The 14,708-nt window shown below is 53.5% G+C and overlaps 1 protein-coding gene across 1 annotated transcript in view; it reads left to right on the forward strand.

The window, feature by feature from the left end:
• The first annotated feature begins 5,717 nt into the window (after positions 1-5,717).
• The window catches only part of LOC105997997, an 11,422-nt gene continuing 2,431 nt past the window's right edge, over positions 5,718-14,708 (forward strand). The window contains exons 1-3 of the mRNA XM_013032592.1: positions 5,718-5,780; positions 11,122-11,657; positions 14,597-14,704. Coding sequence (XP_012888046.1) covers positions 11,138-11,657; positions 14,597-14,704 — 628 coding nt within the window. The 5' untranslated portion in view covers positions 5,718-5,780; positions 11,122-11,137. The remainder of the gene's footprint in view (positions 5,781-11,121; positions 11,658-14,596; positions 14,705-14,708) is intronic.

Raw genomic sequence — 14,708 nt, forward strand, 5'->3', positions numbered from 1 at the left:
GGGGCCGGGGGAGGGCCGCGGGGGGGGGGGAGGGGGAGGGGGGAGGAAGGAGGGAGGGAGGGAGGGAGGGAGGGAGGGGAGAGGCCCAGGCCCAGCGCCAGAGACGCGGAGAAAGACGTCGGAGAGATGGAGAGATAGACCCAGAGACGCAGAGAGACACAAAGAAACCCAGAGAGGAGGAACAGAAAACACAAAGAGACAGACAGACAGACAGACACAAAGACCTCGGGAGAACAGAAAGGACGAAACTGACAGAAGGACATAGAAGGGCAGACAGATTCTCGGACAGAGGTAAAGGCGGGGAGGAATCCCCCCACACACACAGGGACGGGACAGACACAAAGGGAGGGACACCGATAACAACAACAACAACAATAATAATAATAAAAGAGAGACCCCTGGGGACAATGAGGACAGAGACCCCATCACCCCCACACACACCCCAGCCCCCACCGCCAGAGGCAGGCTCCAGGCCCAGGGCCCTGACCCCCATACTCCTCACCCCTAAAGGGATCTCAGGGCCCAGGCCTCTGTTCTTACCCCACCCCCAAGTCGCTAAGGTAACAAACAACTTGGATGATGGGGTACAGGATGCAGCCACAGCAGAGGACTAACTTCTCCTACAGGGAGAAAGTTCCAGGCTCCAAAAGTTGGGGCGCAGTGACTAGGACATCCTCCCTGGAAGTCGCCTGCAATTTCTTTCCTTCCTTCCTTCCTTTCTTTCTCCATTATGGGGCTTTTTTTGGGGGGGGGGTCCAGTCGTGGGGCCTGAACTCTGGGCCTGTGCGCTGTCCCTCAGCTCTTCAGCTCAAGGCTAGTGCTCTACCACTTGAGCCACAGCGCCACTTCCGGATTTTTTCTTTTTGCTTATGTGGTGCTGAGGAATCGAACCCAAGGCCTCAGGCATGCAAGGCAAGCGCTCTACCACTGAGCCACCTTCCCAGCCCCCCATCATGGGGCTTTAACTCAAGGCAGGGGCTCTGCCCTTCAGCTTTTTTTCCTTAGTGCTCTACCACCTAAACCACAGTTCCACTTTCAGCTTTTTGCTGGTTGATTGATCATAAAAGTCTCACAGACTTTCCTGCCAGGGCTGGCTTTGAATTGCAATCCTCAGATCTCAGCCTCCTGAGTAGCTAGGATGACAGGCGTGAGCCACCAGCGCCCAGCTTCACCTGGGATTTCTAAGCCTCTGTTTGCCCTGACTTCCCTGTTAGGGCAGAAGTAGCCACTGAGAAGCGGTGCTGGCCTGAACAGCATGACTCATCTTTGCATGGGCAATCAGACCAGAGAGGGAAAGGCTTTACAGAAGCCACACAGCACCGTGGAAGAGGAATTGCCCTTGCAGTGAGGTGTAGTCAGCCTCAGAACTCCAAGACCCCAAATCTAAAGACCTACCCAGCCTGTCTTGAACCTCAGTTTCCCCTTTCTGAAAAATGCATATTGACAAGAGTAGTGCATTGGAGTTAGTGCACCGGGAAGCAGTCCTCACAGTCCCAGGAACTTTAGAACTACTTGTTAAACCGTTGTCATGATTTAAAAAAATTAAATTATGCAGAAAAAATTAAATTATGCAAACATGCAATTAAGTAAATTGTATGAAAAACAAAGGTAATATGCGCTCGTCTCCAAATTATTTTGCTTCATTTCTCTATTAGGTGGGATTTCCAATGGTTACTCTATCTACCCAGTGAACGGCTGTACTTTTTCTCAGAACTGTGTGCGGGTAGTTCACACCTGTTATCCCAGTTACTCAGGAGGCTGAGGCCTGAGGAGCACAGTTTGAAGCCAGACAGGGCAGAAAAGTTTGTGAGACTCTGATCTCCAATAAACCAGCAAAAAAAAAACCCAGAAGTGGAGCTGTGGCTCAAGTGGTATAGTGTCAACCTTGAGCAAAAAAACCTCAGGCACCCAGGCCTTGAGTTCAAGCCCCAGGACCAACACACGCGCGCGCACACACACACACACACTGTCTATGATGTCACCTTGGTGGCTTGAAATTATCCCAGGTGGATATGTTTGCATCGTACATATTGCCAAATGCTGCCCACACAAGTTCCCACCCCTACCCCCAGAGAGAGAGCTACTTGTTAAAAATTTATGGGCCTGTATGGGGGCTCAAGCCTGTAATCCTAGCTACTTGGGAGGCAAAGATCAGAGGCCAGCCTGGACTTAAAAGCTCACTAGACTCCCTCTCCATCAATGGCTGGGTGTAGTGGTACATGTCTGTCATCCTGGCAACAAGGGGAAGCATAAATAGGAGAATCAAAGTCCAGGTTAGCCTGGGTATAAAAGCAAGACCCTATCTATAAAGTAATATGAACTAGGATTGGCCCAATGACTTAAACTGTAGAGGGTCTTGCTTAACAAACATGAAGTCCTGAGTTGAAAACCCAGTACCACCACGATAAACAACATCCACACACATAACCCTGGCACATACCATCCATGGATGTTTCTATATGCTAGGGTTAGCCTTTGATCTGTGCGGTGAAAAGAAATCAGGCATTATTGCCACCCTGAGTAGTGGGCCTGAGATTTGAATCCTCAAATTTGAGTTCTTTTTGTTATTTGTCCATCATGGGGCTTGAACTCTGGGCCTGAGTGCTGTCCCTCAGCTCTTCAGCTCAAGGTGAGCGCTCTACCACTGGAGCCATAGCGCCACTTCCGGTTTTCTGCTGGTTCATTGGAGATCAGAGTCTCCTGGACTTTCCTGCCCGGGTGGGCTTTGAACCATGATCCTTAGATGTCAGCCTCCTGAGTAGCTAGGATTACAGGCATGAGCCACCAGCGCCCAGCTTAACTTGAGTTCTTAACATGTTTTCCTCGTGTGTGTGTGTGTGTGTGTGTGTGTGTGTGTGTGTGTGTGTGTGTATGTGTGTTCAGGAGGGCCTGGGTGCTGATCCTAAGCTTTTCTGCTCAAGGCTGGCGTTCTACCACTTGAGCCACAGCTCCACTTCCAGCGTGAAGGTGGTAAACAGGAGATTAAAGTCTCAAGGACTTTTCTCTCCTTGGCTGGCTTCAAAATGCAATCCTCAGATCTCAGCCTCCTGCATAGCTGGGATTACAGGCTTGAGCCACCGGCACCCGATTGTTTTCCTGCTTTTGAATAATAACTAACATACTAGAGGGCAAATCACCCAGAATAGGTAAACCCAGCCCTTCTCAGGGGCAGGCTTAGAACCGCTCTTGATGGTTTAGTGGGTGAAGCCTGAGGATATGAAGGCTAGAAAAGGAGAGGAGGGAGTTCAGGATGGGAATCTAGTAGCTTTGTGATACAAAGGCTCTGCAGGGCTCGTGGGGGCTCATGGGAGTGGGATGGAAGCCAGGCCTCCCCCCCCCACACCCCCCAACACTCCCCGGTCCTAGCGCCTGCAGATGCAGTTCTCCATCTCGCCACCAGGGGGCAGCACACCCTCTCCATACACATTGGAAGCCTTGCCTGGCTCTGTATTTCTCAACACTTGTCCCCACCCCCATTTCCCAGATGAGGGAGACTGAGGCTCACAGAGGAGGAGACTCACAACGTGGGGGAAAACTTGCCTTTTTCTGTTTGTTCGTTTGTCTGTGACAGTACAAGGGCCTGGAGCTCTCACTTGGCTTTTTCATTCCCAAGGCTGGTGTTCTACCATTTGAGCCACAGCTCTACTTCCGGTTTTTTGGTGGTTCATTGGAACTAAGAAAGTCTAGTCTCATAGACTTTCCTGCCCAGACTGGCATCGAACCACCATCCTCAGATCTCAGCCTTCTGAGTAGCTAGGATGACAGGTGTGAGCCACTAGTGCCCAGCTAAAGATTGACTTCTCTAGGCCAGGGGTTTGTGGGGCAATGCAAATGTTCTGGAATCCGATCTCTGGTGTTGCTTGCTGCATCCTTGGGAATATCCCCAAACCCTCTGAACCACAGGTTTTCAAAGGGTGCACTTCATGCTATGTAAATAATATCTCAATAAAACAAAATGAAATTAGCCACAGATGGCTGTTCACACTTGCCGGCCAGAGCACTCGAGGGGGGAGCTGAGGTAGGAAGAGCATGGTTCAAAACCAGCCCAGGCAGAAAAGTCTGTTGCCATATTCTCTCTGGTTTAACTTAGCAAAATGCTGGACTGGAGGCGTGTTTCAAGTGGTGAGCACCAGCCTTACCAAATCTAGCCAAAAACAAGAGACCCTGAGTGCAAGTTCCAGTACTGGTTAAATAAAGAAAGGGGAGTTGCTCACAATGGTCATAGCCCATGACAGATGGCCGGTGGCATGGCTCTGGCTGCAGACGCTGACCCAGGGGCCAGGCTGGCTCCTTCCCTTTCCTGTGTGACCCAGCAGACTTGAACCCAGAGGTGTCACAGTCCAGTTTTCAAAGTGCTCCAGACCCAGAGATGAGGCTCAGTATGGAAGCTCGGGCCTAGTGAGTTCAAGACCCTGGGTTCCATCCCCAGCCCTAAGATAAACAAAAACCGCACTAAGTCTGCGGTGGAGACAGATGATCTGATCTTTTCAGACCACGGAAGGCACTAGAAAAATCTAAGCACATTCCTGGGAAATGGGGGTGGCGGGGAGAAGGGCTGCAGAGGGGGAGGGTAATGGAGCTCCAGACCAGGAAGATAAAGAAGACAGGGGTGGGGGCTGGGAGGTGGCTCAGCGGTAGAGTGCTTGCCTTGCATGAGGCCCTGGTTTGATTCCTCAGCACCCCATAAACAGAAAAAGCCGGAAGTGGCGCTGTAGCTAGCCTTGAGCTGAAGAGCTGAGGGACAGCACCCAGTCCCAGAGATCAAGCCGACAGGGGCAGGGCTGAGGGAGGGGGGGCGCGCTGGGGAACAGAACAGGTAAACCCAGCCCTTCTCAGGGGCAGGATTAGAACTTCCTGATGGTTGCGGGGTGCCAGTGGCTCACACCTGTAATCCTAGCTACTGAGGAGGCTGAGATCTGAGGATCACGGTTCAAAGCCAGCCTGGGCAGGAAACTCCATGAGACTCTTATCTCCAATAAACTACTAGAAAACCGGAAGTGGCGCTGTGGCTCAAGCAATAGAGCACTGGCTTGAGCTGAAGAGCTGAGGGGCAGCGCCCAAGCCCAGAGTTTAAGCCCCCAAACTGACAAACAAACAAACAAAAAAGAACTTCCTGATGGTTTAGCAGGGGTAGCTGAGCAGAGTAGCACCCACCTGTAAGCTCAGCCCTCAGGAGGCAGAGGCAGGACGATCACTCTTCAAGGCCAGCCTGTTTTATGAAAAAATGAAGAAGGCACAGAGAACTACAATTCCAAAGCCAGTGCCACCCCCACAGGGTCCCCAAACCCAGCCCCCTGCGGCCAATGGTTATTTCTTTCTAAAGTCCTCCATAGCTTGGTACAGGAGCAAAGTTAAGACACCCCCCCATCCTCCCTCAAGAGCCTTAGCTTTGCCCAGGCTGGAGAGCAGTTCTGGGCTCTGGTCCAGCCCTGGGGCGTCTCCCTGGGGTGCCCAGGATGGACTTGTCACCTTGGAAGGCGTGAAGAGTAGGCAGGAGGGTGTGGAGGGAGTTCCGGTCGGGGCTCAGGGAATGAGGGGGGGAGGGGGGGGAGACTGGGCTGTGGCCCTGGTCCTGCCCAGTCCAACCATGGGCTCGCCTAAAAGGACAGACAGATAATGAGCCCTTCCCGCCCCTGGCCCCAGAGAGGGAGGGGTTTCCTGACAGGAAATTGCCCTCCTCCAAGCACCCCCCCCCAGATCCAAGCCTTCAGCAGTCCTGGCTGGAGCAGCCTGGGGACGGGACAGGAGAAGGCACGGAGGGACAGGCACGGAGGACAGAGGTGAGCGGCCTGGAAGCAGGGGACCCCCCCCAATCCCACCCACAAAGAGCTGCCTGGCCCTGAACTTACCTGAACCTATTGCATGAACCCAAAAGGAGCAGGAGGCCTAAGGAGAAAGAGGGGGCACTGACAAGGAGGCAGACACAGACAGCAGTGGGAAGAGGGGTGCAGGAGAATTTGAGGACCCTTGGAAGCTGGAGGAGAGGGAGGAGAGAATCTTGAGAAATCACCAGCAAGCACCCTCGGTGCAACACACGCGCGAAGCCCAGTGGAGAGACTTGGGGGCCTGGTGGTGGTGGGTATGGGGTGCTTGCTTCCTCCTAAAGACAGGGTTCTTGGAGACGGGCGAGGGCAAGGCTGGCACTTGGTCATGTCAGGATTTGTCTTTGGGGATAAGAACCTATGGATTGGAGTTTGGGGTTTGGGAGGGATGTGCAATTTGGAAAGTGCGTTCTCAAGCCAGCGTGGTAGCGCATGCCTGTAATCCCAGCACCTAGGATGCAGAGGGAATCGAGAGACCGCATGCACAACCTGTCACCAAACACAAACCAAGCGTTCTTGAGGGCTGGGTCTGGGAGGTGCTGAACTGTGCACACAGGGGCCGGGTTGCCCTGGAGGGTCTGGGGCTTGTGGGGTGGGGGGGGGAGGCTGGCAGCGAGGAAGAGGAGGGGCTTCAGGGGGAAGCTCTGGGCGCTGAGACATCCTGCAAGAACTGGGGGGCTGGGGGCTTCAGGAGGCCTGGGAAGTGAGTCAGGGCCCGGGCATGGGGAGGGAGGCTGACGCGGGTGTGTGCGTTGGGGGGGGCCAGGATGTCGGAGACAGCCAAGGGGGTGTTGGATCCAGGAAGGGGAGCGAGGCCTGGGCCAGTTTTGGGTAATGGTGGTTACTTAGTGTCGGGGGGATATTGGGAGTACTTTGTGGGGTACAGGGTGGGAGAATGTCAGATCAGCTCCAGATAATGTCAGCCAGTTATTCTGGGCTGGGACGTGGAGACTTTGTGGGGGAGTGATGGGGACATTTTGGGGTGAAGGAATTCAGAAGATGGAGGACAGGAAGGTCCCTGTGTGCCTTGTATGTGAGCATGCGTGGAGGCCCCCCCCCAGGTTGTCAGGGTGATAGGGGACCATGGAGGCCAGAGGGAGGCCCAGATCTATGTCTGGAAACAAGAGGATTGAGAAACAAGAGCTGAGATCTCTTAGTCAGTGGCTCACATATATCCTAGCTACTCAGGAGGCTGAGATCTGAGGATCACGGTTCAAAGCCAGCCCAGGCAGGGAAGTCTGTGAGATTCTTATCTCCAATTAAAACCACTAGAAAACTGGAAGTGGCACTGTGGCTCAAGTGGTAGAGTGCTCGCCTTGAGCTGAAGAGCTGAGAGACAGCGCCCAGGCCCAGAGTTCAAGCCCCAGGATGGTACCTTGATCCTACCTGGGGAAGGAGGGTGTTTTTGTTTTTTGTTTTGTTTTGGGGTCCAGTCATGGGGCCTGAACTCCGGGCCTGGGCGCTGTCCCTCAGCTCTTCAACTCAAGGCTAGCGCTCTACCACAGTGCCACTTCCAGCTTTTTTCTTTTTGCTTATGTGGTGCTGAGGAATCGAACCCAGGGCCTCAGGCATGCAAGGCTAGCGCTCTACCACTGAGCCACCTTCCCAGCCCCTGTTTTTTGTTTTTATATAAGCTGATAAATAAATAGTGGTGGAAAGGCGGGGAGAGGAGAGGGACAGTTCACCTCAGAAAGAGAGCTCCCAACTCCTCCCAGGCTTCTTGTCTACCTACAAACATCCCAATGTCCTGTCCTGTCCCCCCCTCCACTTGACCCTGGTGAAAAATAGCCGTAGGTGAACCTGGGACACTTTGTGAATTTCCATCAGAGAGGGAAAATGGAATATTATGCAGCCATTAACGTAAAGCGGGAGCACAGGCCACAGCTAAATCTTCCAAGTGGATGGTGTGCGCGCGAGAGAAAGAGGGCATCAGCTTACAGGATAGAGACTAGTGTGGCATCAGTTTTTCTAGAGAGCTTGGAACATGGGAGGTGGCATATTTTTTTTCTGGGCATAACACTACATAAGCCCCAGTGTTCAAGCCCAGTACCAGCATTCGAGTGAAGGGGGGGGGGGGGAGAACGCGCATTCCTCATGCAAGTCTCCTTGGAGACTGAAGCATCAGGCCCTGTTCTACATGAAACTCACGATTCTCCTTCTGCCTCTCGAGTGCTGGGATTACAGTGGTGTACCACTATGCCCGGCTTTCTAATGGTACTGAAACCTCAGAAGGAGAAAAAGGAAATAGAATGCACATGGCATAGAGGTTTGCATTAGATGCTGATAGGATTCCAGGCACGGGAGCAGTTATTCACTTGGCTTTCTATATTTTTCTGAAAATGTTTGGAGTCTTTCACTGTGGGCTTTTGTTTGTTTGCTCATTTTGTTTTGGTTTAGTTGGGGGTTTTGTTTGTTTTGGTCAGTCTTAAGGTTCAAACTTAGGGCCTGGGCTCTGTCCCAGAGCCTTAGTGCTCAAGGCTAGTGCACTACTTTGAGTCACAGTGCCACTTCTGATTTTCTGGTGATAAGTGTCTCTCAGGCTTTCCTTCCCTGGGCTGGCTTTGAACTGCGATCCTCAGTTCTCAGCCTCCTGAGTAGCTAGGATAACAGGCATGAGCCACCAGCGCTCGGTTTAACTCAGGATCTTGAATTTGTTTCAGCTTCTCTGCCACTTGACCCCCACCCCTTAGGGCGTTTTGGTTTCTTTTAACTTTTATTTTGTTCAGATAGGGTCTCAAGCTTTTGCCTGCAATGGCCTTCAACCTTAATCCTCCTATTTTTACCTCCTGTGTATCTGTGCTGACCAGCTACCACACAGCTCTGAAAAAGTACTTTTAAAATGGGAGTTGAGGTTGTAGCCCATTGGTGGAACACTTACCCAGCATCCACAGCGCGAGGCTAGGTTCAATGCCCAGGAAAAAGAAAAAGATAGGAAAAGCCTTGTTTCTACTCAGTTCAGTACCTTCCTGGTCCCTTCATTCCCAGAAAGCCCAGCTCCCTTGTGACAGGTTCAAGGCTTTGCAAAGCCTTGATGTTTGGGAATGGGATCCAGGCTTTTGTACATGCTAGGCAAGCGCTCTTCCATTCCCAGCCCTTGGGATCATTTGTGGGTTATTTTCTTTTTTCTTTGTGGATCCTGGGTCTTGAACTCAGGGCCTGGATGGTGTTCCTGAGCTCAAGGCTAGTGCTCTATCCATTTGAGCCACAATGCCATTTCCAGTTTTCTGGTGGCTAACTGGAGATAAGAGTCTCCTGGACTTTCCTGCCCAGGCTGGCTTTAAACCACGATCCTTAGATCTCTGCTTCCTGAGTTGCTAGAGATGACAAATGTGAGCATTATGTGTGTTTTTATGATTTCTTTTGTTTTTTGTTTTTGGTCACTTGTGGGGCTTGAACTCTGGGCCTGGGCACTGTCCCTCAGCTCTTCAGCTCAAGGCGAGCGCTCTACCACTTGAACCACAGAGCCACTTCAGGTTTTCTAGTGCTTTTTATTGGAGATAAGAGTCTCACAGGGGCTGGGAAGGTGGCTCAGTGGTAGAGTGCTTGCCTTGCATGCATGAGGCCCTGGGTTCGATTCCTCAGCACCACATAGCAGAAAAAGCTGGAAGTGGTACTGTGGCTCAATGGTAGAGCACTAGCCTTGAGCTGAAGAGCTGAGGGACAGTGCCCAGGCCCAGAGTTCAGGCCCCACAACTGGCAAAAAAAAAAAAAAAAAGAGTCTCACAGACTTTCCTACCCAGACTGGCTTTGAACCGTGACCCTCAGATCTCAGCCTCCTGAGTAGCTAGGATGACAGGTGTGAGCCACTGGCGCCCAGCTGATTTCATTTGTTTTTTTGAAACAGCATCTCCTTACATAGCCCAGGCGGGCTTCAAACTCAAGATCCTCTTGCCCTAGCCTCCCTAGTGTTGGGATTACAGGTGTGTGCCACCATGCCCCGTTGCATGCCCCAAAAGATTGGTGATAAGGATGAATAAGAGAGGAGAGGAGAAACAAATTAGACAGGGGTGGGGTGGGAGAAGGAGGTGAGAAGGAGGCCGATGAACCACCCAGATGTTTCCCTATGGTGATACCCTGGGCTGGGAGTGCCACCTTAGAAAAGAGCCTTGCTCTTCCTTCTCCTGAGCCGGTTTCTTCATAGAGTAGGAGGCCTAATTAAGATTGTGAATCTTGGGGCTGGGAAGGTGGCTCAGTGGTAGAGCACTTGCCTTGCATGCATGAGGCCCTCAGTTCGATTCCTCGGCACCACATAAGCAGAAAAAGCCAGAAGTGGTGCTGTGGCTCAAGTGGTAGAGCGGTAGCCTTGAGCTGAAGAGCTGAGGGACAGTGTCCAGGCCAGAGTTTAGGCCCCATGACAAACAACAACAACAACAAAAAGATCGTGAATCTTGGTATTGAAATGTGGCTCAGTGGTAGAGTGCTTGCCTAGCATGCATGAAGCTCTGGATTCAAATCCTCAGTACCATATACACAGAAAAAGCTGGAAGTGGCACTGTGGCTCAAGTGGTAGAGAGCTAGCTTTGAGCAAAAGGAGCTCAGGGGCTGTGCCCAGGCCCTGAGTTCAAGCCCCAGGACTGGCAAAACAAACAAAAATATAGCATGACTCTTCCAAATCCCTTGATCCAAACTGGGAAGGGAGGGTGTTTTTGTTTTCTTGTTGGTCATGGGGCCTGTCCCTCAGCTCTTCAGCTCAAGGCTAGTGCTCTACCACTTGAGCCACACTTGAGCCAACTTTTTCTGCTTATCGGGTGCTGAGGAATCAAACTCAGGGCCTCATGCATGCAAGGCAAGCACTGTACCACTGAGCCACCTTCCTAGCCCTGGTGTTTTTGTATTTGACCAGGACTGGGATTTGAACTCTGAGGCCTTAAATGTGTTTGCCAGGTATGCTCTAGCTTTGAGCCCCCCCAAAGCCACACCTCCTTAAGCCACGGACCAATCAGGGTCCGGCCCCAGCCTCTGACACCACACCTGTGCCGTTAAGCCACGCCCCATATACAAATGATGCTTGTCACTCAGACCACACCCAGCCCCTTCAGGCCACGCCCTCGCCCCTGGGCCACGCCCCCTGCCAGGCCAGGCTGCAGCCGGCCCCGTGGATGGATGGTCAGTTGGGTGAATCCAGGCCCTGAAATCAGACCCGCGCCAGCTTTGCTCCTGAAGCCCTTGCCTCTGCCCCTCTGAGCCTCAGTTTCCTCATCTGCTGAAGAAGAGGACAGTAATACCCCCCCTCCTCATAGATCCAGGGACGTTCTATGCACCCCGGCCGCACCTGCGCTGACCCGTCCTCTCTCCCCAGGTGCCCGCCCGTCAAGATGCCCATCCTGAAGAGTCTAGGGGTGGCGGACCCCAAGATGCCCCGGGCGGGGACCCTGCCCCTCAGATCCTCCCGCAACCCCTTCGAGGAGGTTCCAGGGCTGGAGGGAGAGACGGGGGACCTGGGCCCCCTGCCCAATGGGACATCGTGTCGCCGCCGTGCCACCCTGGAAAAGCTGGCGGGCCTGGCCCCCTTCCGCCTGGGCTGGTCCCCCGGCCGCCGGGCCGGCAGCCCCGGGGAGGGGCAGCCCCGGTCTTTCTTGGGCCGAATGCTGGCCCCGGGGATTCGAAGGAGCTCGGCAGATTTCGGCCTCCTAGCTCGGCTTCAGGGGAGCCGGGGCCACGGCGACGAGGAGGCCACGGGGGAGGCTGCTCGAAGACTGGCCTTCCTGCGCCTCGGCCGGGGGCCCAAGCCCAGGAGAGCCTCCCTGGCCGAGAGGGTGGTCCCCGCCGGAGAGGCCGCCCCTGAACCCCCGCCCAAGATCCGGGAGCCCCCAAAGATGAAGGAGCCCTTGTCAGGTAAGTGGGGAGCCCTGATGTAGAGGTATGGCCGTGTGGCTCCCCTCCTCCCCCTGCCTGGGCCTCCCTGCCTCCATTCTTAGCCCATACAGGTGTCCCTAAGAAGCTCACCCTCTGTCCCATCCATCTCCCACGTCCCCAGCCTCCAGCACCCCCAATCCATCCTCCCCACCATCTCCACAATCATCTCTATGATCAGAATCAAAGAAGATGCCTGTCATCCTAGCTACTCCGGAGGCTGAGATTTGAGGATCACGGTTCAAAGCCAGCCCCGGCAGGAAAGTCCGTGAGACTCCTATTTCCAATAAACCACCCGAAAACCAGAAGTAGTACTGTGGCTCAAGTGGTAGAGCGCTCGCCTTGAGCTGAAGAGCCGAGGGATAGAGCCCAGGCCCAGAGCTCAAGCCCCACGACTGATTGAAAAAAAAAATCACAATTGTAAACCCTCAGCTACTCCGGTGGCTGAGATCTGGAAGATTGAAATTTCAGGCCAGCCTAAGCAAATAGTATAGTTCACCAAGTCTCCATCTCCACAGAAGAAGCTGGCCATGGTGGTTCATGCCTGGCATCTCCACTAGGATGAGAAGCAGAAGTTGTAGGAACTTGGGTTCATACTTGCCTGGGGGGGGGGGGGAATGAAGGACCAATGTCAAAAATAACTAGAGCAAAAAGGGCTGGAGGCATGGCTCAGCAGTACAACATCTGTCTAGTAACACAAGCCTTTAACAGCATCCCCTCCATCCTCAACCTCTTCTTCTCTGCTGTCTGTCCAGTGTCCCCTCCTCAATGTCCTCTCTGTTTCCGTCCAACCCATTCTTTTCCTTTCTGTGCCAGCCCCAGGGCTTGAAATCAGGTCCAGGGCACTGTCCATGGCTTTTTTCTTTCTTTTTTGTCAGTCATGGGGCTGAAACTCTGGGCTTGGGCATTGTCCTTGTGCTCTTCAGCTCAAGGCGAATGTTTTACCGCTTGAGCCACAGCACCACTTCTGGTTTTCTGGTGGTTTACTGGAGATAAAGAGTCTCACAGACTTACCTGCCCAGGCTGGCTTTGAACCGATGCATCCTCAGATCTCAGCTTCCTGAGTAGCTAGGATTAGAGGCGTGAGCCACCAGCGCCCTACCTGTCCATAGCTTTTTTTTTCCCCTCTCAAAACTAGTTAATGCTCTACTATTCAAACCACGGCTCTACTTTTTGATTTTTGGTGGTTAGTTGGAGATAAGAGTCTCTGGAACTGGGTGCCAGTGGCTTATATCTTTAATCCTAGTTACTCAGGGGATTAAGATCTGAGGAGTGCAGTTCAAAGCCAGCCGGGGCAGTAAAGTCTGTGAGACTCTTTATCTCCAGTGAGTCACCCAACACATCAGAAGTGGAGCCGTGGCTCAAAAAAGTAGTAGAGCGCTAACTCCTGAACAGAACAGCTCAGGGACAGCACCCAGGTCCTGAGTTCAAGCCCCATGACTGACAAAAAAAGAAAAAGTCTCAAGGCCTTTCTCTTCTCCGGCTGGCTTCAAACCTCGATCCTCAGATCTCAGCCTCCTGAGTAGCTAGGATGACAGGCGTGAGCCACCACAACTGACTTCCAACGCCATTCTTGTCCTGTCCTCTAGTCTATCCTGGAATCTCACTCCATCTCAGGACCCGCATCCTCATCCCCGAATCCCCCTCCCACACCCACACCTGAATTCCGGGCCCTCCCCAGCCCCTGTGCGCCCCCCCCCACTCCAGTGCCCTCTACATCCTGGCTCTTTCAGCCCCAGCTCCCTGGGGATTGGGAGGGCACGGCGGGGAGGTGAGGAGGGGGTGACTGGAGCCCCCGCCTTCTGGAAACGGATGGGCAGAAATAGCCCTGGCCAGGAAATAGTTTCTCTGCCAGGGAGGAAGCAGAGGGGGAGGTGTGGAGGGTAACTCTGGGCCGCCCGGGGCCATGGGACCCTCCCGCCTCCCCTCTGCTTCCACTCCAGACTCCCAACCCCATGCTTCTCCTAGCTGGAGCAAAGCTGGGGGGCGCTGCTGGAGTGTGGGCTCTCCCCAACAGCCATCCCCACCCCAAGCACCCCAAGTCATCTCCAGATCTGCCTCCTCACCTGGCCCCTGCTCTGTCCCCTCCTGGCTCTGACCGTAGCTCACATCTCTCTCTATCTGTCTAGTGTGGGTTTGTTTTGTGCTAGTCCTGGGGCTTGAACTCAGGACCTGGGTGCTGTCCCTAAGCATTTTTCACTCAAGGCTGGCACTCTAGCACATCAGCCACACTTCTCCACTTCTGTCTTTTTGGTAGTTAATTGGAGATTAGAGTCTCAGAGACTTTCCTTTCCCCTGCTGACTTTGGACCACAATCCTCAGATCTCAGCCTCCAGAGTAGCTAGGATGACAAGCGTGAGACATGGAAGCTGTGTTTTGTGTTTCTGAGGCAGAGTCTCCCTAGACTTCATTGAGACTGGCCTTGAACTCATGATCCTCCTACTTCTGCTTCCTGGTTAGCTCTGGAATTACAGGCGGTCACCACCATACTGGGTGTCATGAACCCTAGATTTTTCTTTCTTTTTTATTAGTTGGTGGAGGGGTTTGAACTCTGGGCTTGGACACTGTCCCTCAGCTCTTCAGCTCAAGGCTAACTGTCTGAGCCATAGCACCACTTCCAGTTTTCTGGTGGTTCATTGGAGAGATCAGAGTCTCATGGACTTTCTTGTTTACGCTGGCTTTGAACCCTGATCCTCGGATCTCAGTCTCCTGGGTAGCTAGGATGACAGGCGGGAGCCACCGGCCTCGGGCTTAGCCCTAGATTTTTCACTCTGTCTCTCTTACTGGCTCTCTCTTCCCTAGCCTTCTCTCCTGGTCTTCCACCCCCCTCCAGAGGCGCCCCCCACCATGCACATCCCCCACAGGATCCTGATCTGGGACCCCCCCCACACACACACCCTCTGCGCTTTGTGCCCCCACAGTGTTGGAGATCCTGAGCCTGATCCAGCGGCGCGAGCTGGCGCGGGCGGACGAGCACATCTTGGAGCTGGAGGCGGAGGAGCTGGCGTCGTCGGGGGGCGGCGCCCCGGGTCC

Source organism: Dipodomys ordii, unplaced genomic scaffold (assembly GCF_000151885.1).
Source record: "Dipodomys ordii isolate 6190 unplaced genomic scaffold, Dord_2.0 Scaffold156, whole genome shotgun sequence".
Taxonomy (NCBI): domain Eukaryota; kingdom Metazoa; phylum Chordata; class Mammalia; order Rodentia; family Heteromyidae; genus Dipodomys; species Dipodomys ordii.